General features: G+C 57.8%; 1 protein-coding gene across 8 annotated transcripts in view; it reads left to right on the forward strand.

Annotated features, from left to right (window-relative positions):
• ZMIZ1 (zinc finger MIZ-type containing 1) overlaps positions 1-17,380 on the forward strand; it is a 229,593-nt gene that overhangs the window by 120,142 nt on the left and 92,071 nt on the right. For all 8 annotated transcript variants that reach the window (XM_053206993.1, XM_053206990.1, XM_053206994.1 and 5 more), the window contains 3 exons: positions 2,973-3,081; positions 9,456-9,569; positions 17,232-17,337. In XM_053206993.1, the coding sequence (XP_053062968.1) occupies positions 3,022-3,081; positions 9,456-9,569; positions 17,232-17,337 (280 nt within the window). In that variant the 5' untranslated portion in view covers positions 2,973-3,021. The remainder of the gene's footprint in view (positions 1-2,972; positions 3,082-9,455; positions 9,570-17,231; positions 17,338-17,380) is intronic.

A 17,380-nucleotide genomic window follows, 5' to 3' on the forward strand; every position in this document is an offset into this window, starting at 1 on the left:
GGAACCGACAGGAGTAGCAAGGGGAGCAACATTTCTCCCATGACACACACCTGCCACACCGCAGCAGTCTCCCGGGGGGACCCCCAGCCCCTCCCTACTCGTTGCACCAAAGTTTAGGTTCTAATGGGAAAGCCAGGATGCTGGAGCTGGCTGCCACTACTAAAATTTCTGAGCCTCAGTTTCCTCACTTAGAAGGAGCTCAACAAATAGCCGCCTAGTGGGTAAGACAGAGTGACTACTGACTTGACCAAGAGTGCCATGAACATAAAAGAATTATCTTAATCTCTCCGTGGCCGATAGATCTAGCAAGAAGACCCGGCACAGTGCAGACAGATATTGAAAAGCATTTACTGGGTGAGTTGGAAGCGTGCCTGGATGGGTACGTGTAGACTGAAGGTGTTGGGATGGATGCGTGGGTAAGTGGATGGATAGACAGATGGGCGGACAGGCATGTAGACGGACAACGATGTATAGAGAAGTTGGCTATCTGGGACTATAAATGTGTGATAGGTGGGGTGGATGGAAGGATGTTGGTGGGCGAGGGTAGAAAAAATAAATGTTGGGCGCTACCCCTACATTTACCTTTTTGTGGGAGAGTTCCAAGGCAGAGTGACCCCAGAAAGCATGTATCAGAAGTACAAATGCCCCAAGGACCCACACACTCCACTCCTAAGAGTATGTTCTCTAGATTAATTCACACGTGGGCGATGTGACCAATACAAAAGGTGACCCTGCAACACTGTTTGCAATAATGAATCTGGAGACAGCTTCAGGCCTCATCACTCGGTCTGCAGTGTGAGCCTTCTGAGCAGAAGGGCCTCGTTTGGGGCCTCAGGCCTTCGAGCAGTGCCTGGCAGGGGTGGACATTCAGAATTTAGTTGGATAAATTTCAGAATTTCGTTGGATTCATTAGTACCTTGGAATACGGTGCAGCCATTAAAAAATGAAAAGGCTCTTTATGTCTTGACGTGGAATAAACTTTGAAATATTATCAAGAGGGAAAAAGCAAGGTCCCAAGTAGTGCGTGTAGAACGTTATCGTTTTATGTGTTTCTTCAGGGGTGGCAGGGGACAGTACCCATAGTTCTTTGCTTCTCTAAGAGGAGACCCTCAGGAGACTGGTGACACTGGTCCTCCCAGGAAGGCCTCTGGGGGCTGGGGACAGGGTCAGCACTTCACTGGATACCCTCGTGGGCTTCGATTTTTGAACCACGCAAATGAGTTGCCTTTTCAAGTACAAATGGAGCGGTAAGAAGTGCTTTGAAGGAACTGTGTAGCAAAGAGCTCCTTGGAAGACAACCAGGCCTTTCTTCCCAAGACTGGGCCTGGACACACCATGCTGGTCGTTCGCTCTCGTGCTGGGGGCAGAGAGCCAGGACATGGAAGCAGACAGGCACAGACAGACACAGTCCAGTCTCCTACTAGCCCTGGGGACTTGGCAGATCTCGGACCTCAGTTTCCTCATCTGTAAAAGGAGGATAATTGTCGTCTTACAGAGTGGGCACGAAGAGTAAAGGAGAGAATGCAGGGGCCCAGCCTACCCAAAGTGCCTGGTAAATGGGAACTTTGGTGACACAACAGGAGATGAGGGGCCTTCTGGGAGGGCAGTGTCACAGGATAGCAGAGGAAACCAAGGGCCATGGGCCTCTGTTCAGCACTCTGTGTCCGAACCATGTGTCTGCAGCCTGAAATGCCCGCTGGGTTACGGAAAGCAAACCAGAAGCCTTGGGCCGACTTCTGCTTTGCCCCAGGGACCTGGACCCCTGAACAGTGGGTAGACTCTCTCCTCTCTCTCCAGTTTTTTCTCTTTCTTTCTTTTCTTTCTTTCTTTCTTTTCTTTTCTTTTCTTTCTTTTCTCTTTCTTTCTCTTTCTCTTTCTCTCTTTCTCTTTCTTTCTTTCTTTCTTTTCTTTTCTTTCTTTCTCATTCTCTCTTTCTTTCTTTTCTTTCTTTCTTTCTTTCTTTCTTTCTTTCTTTCTTTCTCTCTCTTTCTCTTTCTTTCTCTCTCTCTTTCTTTCTTTCTTTCTTTCTCTGTCTCTGTCTCTGTCTCTCTCTCCATCTCTGCCTTTGCCATTGTGGCCCCCCCCCAGTGGCCTGAGGACCCCAGAGCCTTTCTGAAGGTGACAGAGTTGCCTTCATTTACTCAGCTTCCCCACCCGGAAGGAAGTCACACTCCTGTTAAAGTTCCCAAGGCCCACAGCCATTCAGGAAGTGAGCCCGGTGACCATGACATTCATGTACCCTGCCCACTGGGCCGTGAGCTGATAGTCGGAGCCCTAGTTCCTGGTATGGGCTCTGACACTGGCCACCTGTGCCACCATGGGTGACTCCCTTCCCCCCTCTGAGCCTCAGTTTCCTTGTCTTGAAGAGAGGGGTGGTGCTAATTCCCACCCTTCTCCTTTCCCAGGAAGGCAAAGGGCGAAATGGAATTGTGGTCCGTGGTGTGGAGAACTCTGAAGCATGGGGGGTTGCGGGGGGGATCCTGGTGCCACGACAGGACGCCACACACGCAGTGAGGGTCACGTGGGAAGACCCCTGCGCGTGTGCACGCACACACAGAGCCACGTCACGTAGGCTGAGCCCTGAACTGGGAATCGGAAGGTGGGGTCGCCGTCCCCACCGCCCCCTAACACGCACGCGCGTGTGGTAACCTGTGTGCCGAATGTGCAGTTCACGTCGTGTCCCACGTGGCCGTGCCTGCGCAGTGCTCACGTGAGTCATCCCCAGAGATCACCCAGGAGCAACTCCTGCTCCCAGCCCAGGTGGGCTTCCCCGGGGGCTGGGCAGCTGTGGCCGAAGTTCCTCCCTCCGGTGCAGGGCCGGCTGGGACAGAGGCCGCCACAGCTCAGAAAGGGCCCTGGAACCTGCCGGGAGCCACTGGGGCCGGCACGTCCGCGTTGCGGCTGGAGAGTGGCCGTGAGGCCGTCAGGCCCGGCACGACCCCAGTGACACCCGCTCTCCTCTGTCTTCACAGGCTGGACAACGTTCATGGCTCTCGGGTAGAACCCAGTGAAACGGCCAGAATGAATTCTATGGACAGGCACATCCAACAGACCAATGACCGACTACAGTGCATCAAGCAGGTGGGTGTGCGGCCTGGGCTCACTTCTCCTCCCCTGCCCAGCCTGGCCCAGCTGGCGAGGGCCGGGCCGCCAAGGCAGCAGAGCAGGAGAGGTGCTGGCCTGCCCTACGTAGCCGGGCCTCGTGGGCGCTGGGTGGAGGTGACAGCAGGCAAGGGCTCACTGCCTGGGTCTCCCTGACCCCCTCGTGAGAACGTTCCTGGCAGAGATCAGCCTAACTCCCGCATCGCATCGCACAGCAGGGCTCACCTGCCAGCTCCGCCCTGTCCTGTCCCTTCCCTCCCCTCCCCTTTCTCCCCTTCCCCTCCCTTCACTCTCCTCCCCTCCCTCCCCCCTCCCCTCCCCTCCCCTCCCCTTCCCTTTCCTCCCCTCCCCTCCCTTCCCTTCCCCTTTGCTTCTCTCTCCTCCCCTCCCCTCCCCTTCCTTCCCTTTCCCTCCCCTTCCCTTCTCTCTCCTCCCCTCCCCTCCCTTCCCTTCCCCTTTGCTTCTCTCTCCTCCCCTCCCCTCCCCTCCCCTTCCTTCCCTTTCCCTCCCCTTCCCTTCTCTCTCCTCCCCTCTCCTCCCTTCCCTTCCCCTCCCCTCCTCTCTCCTCCCTTCCCCTCCCCTTCCTTCCCCTTCCCTCCCCTTCCTTTCCCTCCCCTCTCCTCTTCTCCCTTCCTTTCCCCTTCCCTTCCCTCCCCTCCCCTCCCTTCTTTTCCCCTTCCCTCTCCCCACCCCCTCCCTTCCCCTCCCCTTCCTAGCTGTGTGATCTGGGGCCAGTGCCATGCTTTTCTGGGCTCTGCTGTGCCACCTGGGCCGCTGTGAAGATGCAGGGAAGTGCCCTTCTGCTCCAGTGGTTTCCTATAAAGAAACAGAAAAGAGAAGGTTCTGGGGAATTTGATCATCTTACAGGAAAGGTAACTGAGGCACAGAGAAGAGAAGGGAGTCAGCTGAAGTCACACGGCCCAGCTTCACTTGTGTGAGGCAGGCCTCATCCCTGAGGGCAGCCAGCTCCCCGTCCTGTTGACGATCACACTGCGCTGAGGGGGTGCTCTGCCTGCCAGCCTCCTCTCCGGATTGTTCAGAGTCGGGGCACATTCCAGGTGGGCTCAGAGCCCCCCACCTCCCCCCCACTTTAAGAAGTCTGGCTGAACCAGGGTTGGTGGGCGCCCCCCAGTGTTGGCCGGGAGTGGCGCACCGCCCTCCGGGCGCAGCCTCCTTGCGGCCCTGAGTGCCTGTGCAGACTCTTAAGTGTTACTTTCCTCCAGGAAGCGCTTTGACATCAAAGAGACCTGGGCCCAAATCCTCACTCCTCCATGTGCCCGCAGTCCCTGATCTCAGACCTGTCGCTTTGTTCCTCTGTGCCTCAGTTTCCCCACCCGTCACATGGGTCCGGGCTGTCGCATGGTGGCAGGGGCTGTTGTCCTCAGCGTCTCAGGGGCAGGGAAGCAAGCGCTGGGGTGAGCCCTCTGGCTTAGGTGCCTTAGCAGCACACTCAGGTCACCAGCATGGGCCACTGGCCTCAGGACCCCGGCGGGGGGGGGGGGGGGGGCAGAGCTTGCGGCCCCACCCCCCCCTCCAGCCTGCCCTCCCTGAGCGCCAGGGCCCGGTGGAGCTGAGGCTGGTCCTTGGGAACGAAAGCGTGTGTCTTCTCGTAAGCATCGAGCACAGCTCTCTCTCGGAAGCCCGGGCAGGGTCTGAGGAGAGGAAATTGAAGAAGACTGGTTACAGATTGAACTCAGCCCAAACAGCTCCCCCAAACGCCAATTACGCCTCTGCTCACAGTCACAGAATAGAAGCCAGACGGTGCCCTCCCTCCAGCCCTGCTCTTACCTCCTCCTGGAGGCTCTGCAGGGCTGTCTCCCGGCTCAGCCTGTGGCCCCACTTCTCCCAGCCCTGAGGGATGGGCCATCAGTGGCCTCCACCCCCAACAGTGCAGTCAGGTGCATGAGCCCCTCCTAGCGCCAGGCACGGTGCTCCTTCTGACACCTGCTCACACCCTGACCTTTCTCCCGTGCCTGGCTCTGCGTCCCCAGAGATCAGGGTGCCCTTTACCCCTTTGAAGCATGGCACACGGGGCTCAGATTTACCAGCCAGCGAGGCCGAGTCCCCACTCCACCACTTGCTAGCCACCTAACCCTGCTTAAGCAGCCACTCCACCCTGCTTGGTCTGCAGAATGATGCATCGTGATGGATGCCCAGCCAGTGTATGCCCGGGCAGCCGGAAGGCCAGGGATCTCCTCGGCCGCCCTCCCCCAGCCTGCCCGACCTGCGCATGTGCACACACGGGGCACGCAGAGCTGTGCGCTGGGGCCAGACCCCGACACGTTTGTGAGGGCGAGCGGGCCATCCAGAGGCCTCCCTGGGCCATCCAGAGCTCCCTACACTCCCACAGCCCCCTCCACACCTCCGGTCAGACATGGCTCAGCACTTAACGTCTGTCTGCTCCACAGCTGCCCCAGAGGGCGGCGTGTCTGGCTGAAGACTGTTGATTCTCAGACGTCCTCTAGCCTAATCAGAAGAGAAAAGCAAGCAGGTCTGCGTGCTCTGAGGATGACAGATGTGTTGGCTGTGCCTGGCTCTGGTGGGTGGGTCTGTGGCTCCCAGAGGGGGCCTTGCAGCCTCGGACTCCCCGCCCTGCCTCGCTTCTACAGCACAGCAACCCCCCACCCCCACCCCACCCTGGTTCTAGCGTTGCTCACACTCACCATCCCCCAAGCAGCCCGCTGCCCCTCTTTCCTCCGGGCCACTGGCTCGGCTGCCTTTCCCCCCCCTCAGCCCCCCGAGACGGGAAGAACCAGTGCCCTCTCCACAGTGTGCCCCACTCAGAGGTCACAGGCACATCTGGGCTGCACGTGCAAAGCCACACAAATCAGCGAATTCTTGCACAGCAGCCTCCCCCATCCCGTGGGCCCTTCTGAGCGCCTACACCCTCCATCTCTGAGCCCCACTGCTTCCTGGGCACCCAGCCACCCCACCGACCCTGCTTTCTCCCTTGAGCTAGAGGCCCTGTGGGGCATGTGTCAGGCCTCCCTCCAGGCTAAGTTCCTTGGGGGCAGAGGACGTGTCGTATTCATCACAGTCAGCAGAGCCTAGCACGGTGCTCAGGCTGGGGCAGGGCCCACGAAAGTTGAGGGGAAGCAGGGGAGGGGTGAACTGATGGATGGAGAGGAGAGCTAAGGGAATGAGTGGGTGGGTGGATGGATGGACATAGGGATGGGCAGTTAGGCAGGTGGATATCGATAATGGATAGATAAATGGATGAATGAATGGATGGACGGGAGGTTGGAGAAATTCTGGATGGATAGATAGGTAGGTGAATGAATGATAGATGGAAAATGAATATAGTAGTGAATGGTTGAATGGGTAAGTGGGCAAGGGGATGGATGGATGGATGGATGGATGGGTGGAGTGATTCATTTTTGGATGGATGGACAGGTTGTTTGATTCACAGATGAACTGATAAGAAGATGCATTCATCACGTGGTCTGGGTAGTCAATCCAACTTGGTCTAGGCTTTGTTGTCCCCTGCTCCTGCCCCAGCAGACTCAGTGGCCAGTGGATATAGCCCAGATCTTCTGAGGAATTGTGGAGACAGGCGGACTTTCTGGTGGGAGGTGAGCTGTTAGAACCCAGTAACAGCCACAGCCAGGGAGGCCTCTGCCATTGATTCACATCTGTGCTGTCATCCACTGACCATCAAAGGCTGGCCACTCCACATGGCGCTAGGGACCTGCTCTGAAGTGGCCAGGCCACCGACCTATAACACAGATGGACCATCCTTTGGACAGTTAACTGCTCACCAACCATTTCTCCATGGGCCTGGCCTCGTGCCAGTCTTGAGAGTTCCACAGGTGAACAGGGCCCTATTTCTCCTCTCAAGATGCTCATAGGAGAGAAGAAACTGTACCAAGTTCAGAGCAATAGCAGCCTTTACCTGGCACCTACTTGGTAATAGGGAGGTCATTATTTAAATCACTCCTAAACTTTGTAGCAGTCCTGTAAGCTGTGTGACAGCTTTTTACCAATGTGTGACCCCATTTTACCGATGAGGGGTCTGGGGCTCAGTGACTGAGATAAATAAGTCTGACCCAGGTCACCCGTTCCTATGCAGTCCAGTGACCTCATAGACGAAACAGGAAACAAAAGCGCAGAGAGGGGAGGGGTCTTGGGCCAAGGCCACAGAGCCACACAGCAACAGTCACTGAACGGGATGCCCTGTGCCCAGTGAGTCGGGCCCACCAGTGACCACCCAGAGCCCAAGCTGAAGGCCACATGAGCTGGCCGGCACAAAGGTGGAGAAGCTTGGAGGTGGGCTGGCCAAGATACGGACGGCTGCGTGCTCAGGGGCCAGAACAAAACTGGGCCCCTGGGACTGGCCTCAGAGGCCACTTGTGAGCCCAAGAGCCCTGCAGGGTGAGGGTGCTATGGGCGGGCAGCTCTGAGAGCAGCATGTGGTGACTGTTGACCCTGCTAATTGGGTGTGACATCACATAAATAAACGGAATAACTCGGTTAGCAGAGAGAGGCTGCTGGGCAGGGAATTAGCCGATTTGCATGGCTTTCCACTCGGAGCCCAGACGGCCAGGCCACCCGTGGCCTCGGAGGGGGCACGGTTTAAAGAGAGAGCATAGGAGGCGGAGGTGAGGACCCACCCCTGCCCTCTCCAAGGGCCCTTTTGTCCATATGGAGGTTCCTCCCAGCTCTGCCTGTGCAGAAGGAGCCCGTGTGAGCCAGGGCTGAGAGCTGCACGGAACAGCTGTGCTTCCCGGGGAGACTCCGAGAGGCAGAGTCAGGGCCAAGGGCAGCCCCGCGTGGGAGCACCCCACGCGCCAGGCGCCTCGCCAGGGGCCGCACGAGTCTCATCTTGTCCAGCCTTCCCCGGCCCCGTGACGGAGGGCCTGCTGCTGTTCGCCTGCCCTCTCTCTCTCCTTCGCTGCTCCCTCTCCCTTTTCTCCCCTAGAGGCAACTTGTTCTAAGTCATTTCACTCTCTTCCGTCCATTTTTAAATTTTTCTTGCACAGACCACGTTGTAACGATAGTCACAAAACCCTAAGCGAAAGAAACAAAAGTTTCCCGCCGCTAAGCCGTGATCTGTCATCCCCCTTTTACAGAAGGGCCGATGGAGGGAGGTTGGGGAAGGTGAGGGACTGCCCTGGGTCAGCAGCAAGCGGGAGGTGAAGGCAGAGGGAGCCCCCGGCGCCCCACACTTTCCATTCCTTCCCAATTCTGGGATCTGGCCGCTGCTAAGACCCCTCCCTGCTTCGGCTCCAGGGCAGACTTGAGCTGCAGGAGGGAATAGAGTGCCCCCCCCCCCCCCCCGCCCTGCAACCGCAGGGGAAGCCATTGTTCCCTGTGTCTCCCAGCACCAAGGCAACAGGGGCCTCAGAAGTTCCCACCAACCCTTTTGCAGCTGGCCTCACCTCCGACCCTTGTGGATACGCCCTAGGTGTCCCTCTGGAGGACCCACAGTCAGTGACACTCATCGCTGGGATCCCAGCTCCGCACCTAACCTGCTGTGTGACCCTGGGCGAGTCACCCACCTGCTGGGCTAAGGCCCAGCCCCCCGGGGCCTGGGGAGACCTGGGCGGGGGTTAGAGAGTGAAGCGCCCACCACCCACCCAGTGGGCCCCGTGGCCTGGGTCCCAAGCAGAATCTAGAGGCCTTGGTGTCAAAATTCAGTCTCTGTTGACTCAGACCCGCTGACCGGGAGGGGCTTGAGCTCAGGCAGGGACCCCTCCCGACAATGCCAGCAGCTTCCGAGCCTAGCCAGACTGGGCCCGGGGAAATCTGGCTTTGGGGAGCTAAGTCACACACACGAGACCCCAGTGTGAGAATAGCCTGGGCGCAGTGTGCTTATAGTTGACTCCCTGGCTGAGTTTGGCCTGGGGGTCTCTTTCTGATCCACCTGACCCCTGCCCTTGGTGGGCCATGGCCGCACTTGCTCTGAAGCCAGAGCTGGTGGACGTCCAGACCTGGGTGGTGATGGTTAGCAGGAGTGGGCTTCACCAAGAAGGAATCTCCAGCGCAAGGCTGCCCTGGCTTAGGGAGAGCCAGTCCCCAACTTGGGGGTCACGGGCTACCCTCCTGAACCCTGCAGAGCTCACCCGCCCCCACTGCCAGCATCCAGGAAACACTTTAATACTATCGTCTTTCTCCAGACCTTGGTTTTCCCATCTTTGCAATGGGGCTACTAACCCCCATCCTGCCAGGGATGAGGTGGGGTGGATGCAAAGGGAAAGCGAGAGAGAGGGAGTTTGGGAAGGTTCCTTATTCCTGGCCCGCCCCAGAGCCACTCCTCCCCAGTGGGGCCTGGGGTCTTCGCCACCCCAGACCTGCACGTTGCCCTCCTGGCCTTGTTCCTGGAGCTTCATGCTGCCTCCTTCCCTCTCCCACAGCACTTACAGAACCCTGCTAACTTCCACAATGCCGCCACGGAGCTGCTGGACTGGTGTGGGGACCCGAGAGCCTTCCAGCGGCCCTTCGAGCAGAGCCTGATGGGCTGTTTGACGGTGAGTCTGCACCCCCTCCCCCACCTGCACCCAGGGCGGATGCCTGGGGACCCGTGTGCCTGTCCAGCTGTCGGAAAGGCCGCAGATAACAGAGGATGAGAGATAGAAAGACAGCAGTGCTGGAGGGCACAGCCCGTCTGTGTGCACCACCCCCCCCCCTCCAACATACAGCCTCCGGGAAACCAGTCTGATGGGGAGACACGGCTGTCAGAGTGATACGGGCTCCCCACACCTGATGGGAAAGCACAGCGCCTTGCTGGGTTGGAGGGGGTGGGGAAGCTCCAGGTCTGGTGAGGGTAAATGTTCCACCGTCAGCAAAGCAGAATTTCTAGCCATTCTTTAAAAAGAAAAAAAAAAGTTCATTTATTTGTTTTGAGAGAGGGAGAGAGAGAGTGTGCACACACAGGAGGAGGGGCAGAGAGAGAGAGAGAGAGGGAGAGAGACTCCCAAGCGGGCTCCACACTATCAACACAGAGCCTGATGCAGGGCTCGAACTCACAAACCGTGAGATCATGACCTGAGCTGAAACCAAGAGTCAGACTCTTAACCGACTAAACCACCCAGGCGCCCTGAGTCATTCTTTTATCCGGTGGTTCATTCGTCCATTTGGGCAAACATCTATCGAGCTCTTTTTGTAGTCATCCATTCTTCTACCCATTCATTTAAGCATTTAATGAGCTCCTACTACATCCATCCATCTGTCCAAATAAACATCGATTGAGCCCTCGTTTATCACATATGATCCCCTCTGCGAAGCCCTGCGAAAGCACAGAGTAAGACTTTGCCAAGCGCGATTCCCTCTTTAGCAGGGAGACTGGTGTGGAAAGAGATGGTCGAGAGAATTGTGTACGAGGTGAAGCGGCCCAGAGAAGGGAAGCATGAACTGCCTGGGAGGTGGGGCGGCTTGTGGAAAACTGGGGCAAGGAGCTGCAGATACCCCTGCGGGTATCTTGGACAGCATGTGCAAAGGCCCAGAGAGACCACAGAACCCGGAGAGCCGAAATTCACTCAGCTTGATAAGGGCCTGGGTTGCAGGCTGGGCAGATGCCAGGCCCAGAACTTGTGGCATGATTTGCCAAGTCTCGGAGCTCACCGGCTGACAGCCATGGGGAAGGAGCTTGCTGCTTGTGAATGACCCCAGCCACATGACGTGCATCCATAAGCTCGAGGGAGCCTTGGGGACCAGCGAGGGCAGCTTCTCAAAAGGCCCTGAGTCAGCTTTTTTTTTTTTTAAATTTTTTTGAATGTTTATTTATTTTTGAGAGAGAGAGAGAGAGACAGAGCATGAGCAGGGGAGGGGCAGAGAGAGAGGGAGACACAGAATCCGAAGCAGGCTCCAGGCTCCGAGCCATCAGCACAGAGCCCGATGCGGGGCTTGAACTCACAAGCCGTGAGATCATGACCTGAGCTGAAGTCGGACGCTCAACCGACTGAGCCACCCAGGCGCCCCAGCCCTGAGTCAGCTTTGAAGGAAACATGGGTAAACAGATTTCTGGAGAGCCCAGCTACCCCAAGGCTTGGAGAGGAGGAGCCAAGGCAGATGCCTGGCCAGGTAGGAATCTTTGGTGAAGTTCAGGGGCACCATGTTCCCTGAAAAGCTCCAGATGGGAGGGAGGCAAAAGGTCCAGCATGGCCCTGGCTGGAGCAAAAGGAAGAGTGACATTCTCATGGGTCATCATTATAAAACACCCCTTCTGTGCCTGCTACTGAGCATGGTCCGCTGCATAGACCTTCTCACTGAATCTTACATTCCATGAAGCCGGCCCTGCCATTGTCCCCGTTTTATAGAGGAGGAAACTGAGGCTTGCCATGATGGCTTCCCAAGGTCACACAGCCAGCTAGAAGTGGGTGTGGGATTCAAGGCGAGACCCCTCTGCCTCTAGAGGGAATGCTCCTGGCCAGTGGAGATGCCAGCCGGGGTGGGGGCCGGCTCCTCAGGGCTCCTCCATTTGTCCGAGGCCGATGCTGTCTGGTTTCCTTGGAGCCACTAGGCCAAATCAGGTGCCGCCCAGCCCTCCTCATCCTCCAGCCCGCTGGGCTCCCCTCCCTCTACCAGCTCCCTTAATCCTCTTTGCAGGGATCCTGGTTCAGGCTAAGCCCCACAGGCAGGGACAGATGTTACTAGAGGCCCCCTCAAACAGTCAAACAGGAGGTGGGGGACCATGCACAAGGTGTGGCCAGACTGGCTGCCACAATCCCCCAGCACCCCGCCCCGAGCCTGGCCCTGCCTGGGATATAGGGATTCAGAGCTGAATCAGACAATGGCTCCGTGCATGCTGGATGGGCATGGGGTGTGAGGTGACCAGTAGCTGGCCCCACCCCAGCTCTGCCATTTATTCACTGAACAGACATTCACTGAGGCCTTATGCCGGGCACTGGAGGAGGGCACAAGCACAGCGGACCTCTCTCAAGCAGCGTATGTTCCAGTGAGGGAGGCAGTCACTGAACTCATAAAAGAGTAAATAAGGACATACATCAGTGCCCTGTGAGAGGGGTAGAGTGCTGGCTGGGAAAAGTCTCCTGAGGAGGTGACCCCCAGCCGATACCTGAATGGCAAGAAGGAGTCATCCATGAGAGGGGAGGGTGCTCCGGGCAGAGGGCACTGCTAGTGCAAAGGCCCTGAGGCTTGATTTGTTCAAGGAACAGAAGGAAGTCTCAGATGGCTGGAGCACAGAAGAGGGAGAAGGATACAAGAAAAGGTCAAAAAGGGAAGCAGCAACAAGCCAAGACAGGGCCTGCAGCTGAGGGAGAAGAGCTTGGATATTATTTGAAGGGTGATGGAGGGCCTTGAAGGATCTTAAGCAGGTGAGTGATGGGATATGATTTGGGTGAGGACAGAAGCACTAAGGGGAGCATCCTTGGAGGAGAGGCTGGAAGGATTCTGGAGGTCTTCCCGGAGGAGGGAGCCCAGGGAGGAGCCCGTAGGCTCTGACTAGCCAGTGGGGAGGCTGTAGCTTCCTGGGCAGGGGCAGCTGTGTGGACAGAGGCACAGCGCCAGCTCTCCTGGGCCTCCCCTCATCACACGACAGCCTAAGGCATGCACTTGTTCAGTGTGGGCTTTGACCCCCACCTCTCTGGCCTGCTGCCTAGCCAGAAAGGGGCCTTTGGTTCACCTGCCTCAGTTGCAGAGACGGGAGTTTGACTGTCCCTTGGAGCTCAACAGAACCAGCCGCAGGGAAGTGTGGGGAATGGGGAGTCACAGAAGAGAGTCTCAGTACCCAAGGCGTTTTCCTGGCTCCTCGGTCCTTATGAAGACCCTGCATGGCAGGCAGGGGAAGGATCACCGCTTCTGTTTTACAAACAAGGCAACTCAGGCGGCGAGGGGACGGCGTCCGTCCCAGGGCCCCGCTGCTGGTCCTCCCGTCCCCCTGCACATCCTCAGCCCCAGCCATGTCGTGCGGGAGGGACAGGATGGGGGAGGTCAGAGATCCTAGGGGGCCTAAACAGGGCAAAGCTGCTGAGCTCCCCGCACGCACCCCTCCCCATCCAGTGGCAGGCCGGGAACTCCAGGTTGCCACGATCCCCTGGGTGACCCCTGGGAACAAATTCCTCTGGATCCGGCTTACTTGGAGGACAGAAATTAAAAACCACTTTGCCTCAGTCAGTAAACGGGTGCATCTTTGTCATACTGGGGTTGGGCCCTGGGGTGAAAGCAGCCAGCAGCCCCCTCGCCCCACCTTCCCCTTCAGGCCCTCTGACCCCAGGATGCAGAAGTGCAGGAGCCCTGTGGCCCCTCCCAAGGGACAAGGGGTGTGAGCCGTGGTCACCGCTTCAGACCACGTTTATCCTAACCGTGCCAGGGGCTCGCTTCCTGGCCCTTCCCTTAACATCAGGCCTCTCTGGACTCAGTCATCCTTCCTCCCCGAAGGTAGAACACACTTGATATGCTCCAGGAACAGAAAGAAGGAGGCCAGAGAACAGGAGAGGGGAGACCTGTAGGAGAGGAGGTGGCAGAGGGAAACAGGCGCCAGCTCGCTGAGAGCAGTGCCCTCCCCATCTCTCCAGTGGCAGCCTCCCCTTAGCCTCAGAGAACTCGCTGCTGAAGCCGTCAGGGTATGTCCATAAATAGCATTCATTGAGCTGTGTGCCTAGTCCTGGCTCCCATCCTCTCAAGGAGGGAACTGCACAGGGGAGCCGACTGAGGCCCAGAGAGCTGAGTCACTTGGGTGAGGTAGGACAGGTAGCAGGTGGCGGAACCAGAGCCCCATCCCGTGCCTGACTCCAGAGCAGCAGCGGCAACAGCCACAGACACCTGCCGACCCCTGCACTGAGACGGGGAAGAGGGGCAGAGAGGGAAATGAGGGCTGTGCCCTGAGGGGCTTGTGTTATGACCGTGAGACAGAACTGGGACACACGGAGCTGTCAGAGCCCCCCAGCACACAACCTTGGCTATAGTGGACGTCCTTGCATTTTTACCGAGGAGAAACCTGAGGCTCAGAGAGGTTAAGTAACCTGCCTTAGGCTGCACAGGATACGGTGGAGCAGAATTGGAGTGCAGGCCTGGCGTGGCTCCAGTTCCCCCTGACTCCCTCAGAGGGTGTCAGAATCCAGCCCCACGCCAGGAACAGAAGTCCTTTCCCTAGCATCCCCCAGACAGCTTGTCCTGCTTCGGAGCCACTTTTCAAGGCAACACTCTCTCTTTATGGGACTAACGTAACTGGCTGCGGGACCTTGAGCACACGCCCTCTGTCATCTCTGGGCTTCAGTCTCCCTCTCTGTGGCACAAGGGGCTGGACTCCCTGACCCCTAGGTCCCTCTGGGACCCCGGGTCTCCCTCTCAGGCCTCCCGGAGCTGGCTGGGCCTGGGCAGCCAGCAGAGGGCAGCAGCACCTCTGCGGAGGCCTTTGTGGAGGAGGGGTCTTCCCCTGGCCCACCTTCAGGAAGGGTTCCATGCCAGCCCCCCCCCCGCCGCCGAGGTGGAAGCAGGCCTCTGAAACACAACAGGATACACAGCCAAGTCCACCCCCGCCCCGCCCCGTCAGTCAGACCCACCTCACAGGACTTTCCTGGGGGTCCACAGGCTGGGCCAGAGGAAGCCAGGGGGTGCACATAAGGCACTCTAGGGCCTCAGGGTCCAGCTTAGCCACACCTGTGCTGTGCTGCCCTTCAGCAAGGCCCTGCCTTCTCTGGGCCTTGGTGAAAGGAGGCTGCTGCCAGTGACCCTTCTGAACGCTGGGGCTCAGGGGATTTGGCGACAAGCTGACCTTCCCAGGCCTGCAGGACAGCCCTTATACCAGCACCAGGCCTCTCTTGCTCAATTTAGCTAGTTTGTTTTTTGGTTTTTTGGTTGGTTTTTGTTGTTGTTGTTTAAACCAGAGCAACAGGATTAGCCAGTATTGGCCAAACAGAGGGACCTTTGCCTTCCTGCCCTCAACACAGGGCCTGAGGGTTCTCCCTGCAGTTATGGCCTTAACCCTTTTGGGGCTGAAAAAGAGGGCCTCTCGTGGAAAGAGCCCAGGCTCCACAGGCTGACTGCCTGGGATTGCATCCTTGCTCTATCGTGGACAAGATTTGAAACCTTTGGTTGTTCTTCACACTCAGTTTCCTCATCTGTGAAACAGAGATAAGAATTCCGCCTCCTGGAGCTATCGTCAGAATTTGGCACTTTGCTGCGTACAAAGCTTTTACTTGGCTCCTCTTACCAGGGAGACCATATTCTCATTACACTATTTGCCCTTGTCAACATTTCCCACAAACAGCAGCCTCACTGATGCACTCGTCGAAACAAACTGCTCACTCACATCCACTCCAAGGTTCCACCAAAGAAAAGGGCACCATAGTCAACATCTAAGCTGAAGTGACCCTTCCCGACCCACTGTAGAGAGTGCCTGTCTCCAGACCTGAAATGTTCAACAGGCCACAGAGAATAAGTGGCCTTGGTTTTGCTGAGTGGACGGTGAGCCTAACAGTGAGGATGCCCTGCCCAGAGGTGGCCCAGAGCCTCTGGATCATGGGGTGTGTGTAGGGACAGGAGGTGCGGCAAGAACCACAGTCAGGGGCAAATAGAGACTGTGGAAAAGAGGCCCGGGGGAACAGAAGGCTTCTGTGTCAGGGACTTCTGTTTGCAGCAGAGAAGCTGAGCAAACATTCAAACCTGAGAAGTCCTTTTTCCTCCTTGCCCTGGGACTTCCCAGGAGGTGGAGGGGTGCAGGGAGACAGGGCCCCATTCCAAGAGGCTGTGGGTATCCTGGGAAGGGGGAGTCCGCTGGCTCCTCCCTGGTTCACCATGGGCAGTCTGTCCAGGCCTTAAGTATCCATAGTTTTTAAATGAGAGGGTTGGCCTAGATTAGCTGTTTTCCCAACCTTTTTAGCCCTAGACCCCTTGTAACGAACCCTTAAATATAAAGCAGATAATGAAGAGCTATCCCAGTGGTTACAGAGGCTGGGCCAAAACCCATGGCAGCCGGAGGCCCTCTGAGCACCTGCCTCCGGGGCAGGTGGTCTCTAACGGCTTGCTGTCGGTGACGGAGTCTTCTCTTTCTCAAAAGAACGAGCTCCCACATCTGGGAGCACTCCTTTCCCACTCAGCCATAACCGCCCCAGCTGCTTAGCCTGCACCGACTCCCATCTTCCAAGGTCCTTCCTTCTTAATAAGTAAACCTAATTTTGCTGCTGTTAATGAGGAAGGCGGGCAGGAGGGAGCCGGTCTGGCAATGGCAGGACACCTGGGAACGGGTGGGGAAGGCATGAAGCCTGATGGGTGTGAGCCTGCAGAGCCGTCCGTGGGTCCCCCAGGAGCACCCCATCCCACACTGCCCCCAGGGACTGTCAGCCCTTCTAGCCCCTCACCTGTCCCCCTTCCGACCCGTACTTTGGAGGTTCTCAAGGAGAAAGAAGGGACCTCCGGGCTCCAAACACACAGCCATTAGCAAGCTTCCATCAACATGCTTATGGGAGCCTCCCACGTGCTGAGCAGGTGCATGGCGCCGGGTACAGACCCCAGGCTGAGCATGAGGGTCCTGCAGGCTCTGGGCTGGGGTCTGAGAGGCTGCAGGTCACCTGGCCCAGAGCGGAGCACTGGGGAGCATAGGCGTGTGCATCTGGAAAAGCCTTAGCGGTCTGTCGAAGCTGAAGCTCCGTGAGCAGCGTGTCCAGTGCTTATCCTCGAGCACAGATCTTGACTCGGGCTGAACCAAAGCTGCTGGGTGAGGGCCATGCCTAGAGTAGTGAGGGCAGTGAGCATCCACGATGGGGGGGGGTGCAGGCGCTCAGGGAGGGGATGGGAAGAGGTGCCAGAAGACTTCCCGAGGGCCGGGACTCAGAAGGGAGTTTGAGGAACTGCTGTAGGGGAAGAGAGGCCTGGCCTGCAGCCACCCAAAACACGGTGGTACAGTACCCCCAGCCGCCTTCTGGAATGTGGCCGAATCGAGTCCTTGAAAGCTGTAGGGCCTGGGCTTTGGGGTCAGGCCCACCAGCCGACCGGAAACCCCTGAGGGCAGGGGCCAGGATCCCTGGGCCTGGCACGGAGGAGGTGCTCATCAATGCTTGCTGAGTGAGCAAGGCGCACAATCTGAGTCCCAGCTCTGCCTGATCTTGGGGACCTGCCTTAGCCTGCGCACCTCACCTGCCTCACCTGTTAAACGGACACACGTGCCACTCTGGGCTCGGAAGCCGGGCGCCAGCAGGGACTCACTCTGCCCTTCCTCTGCCTCTTGCTCGCAGGTGGTCAGTCGGGTGGCAGCACAGCAAGGGTTCGACCTGGACCTCGGTTACAGACTGCTGGCAGTGTGCGCTGCGAATCGAGACAAGTTCACTCCGAAGTCTGCGGGTAGGTGACCGCTGGGGGTTCCACGGACGTCACTGGGCGGTGG

The sequence above is a fragment of the Acinonyx jubatus genome, chromosome D2 (genome assembly GCF_027475565.1).
Source record: "Acinonyx jubatus isolate Ajub_Pintada_27869175 chromosome D2, VMU_Ajub_asm_v1.0, whole genome shotgun sequence".
NCBI classification, from domain to species: domain Eukaryota; kingdom Metazoa; phylum Chordata; class Mammalia; order Carnivora; family Felidae; genus Acinonyx; species Acinonyx jubatus.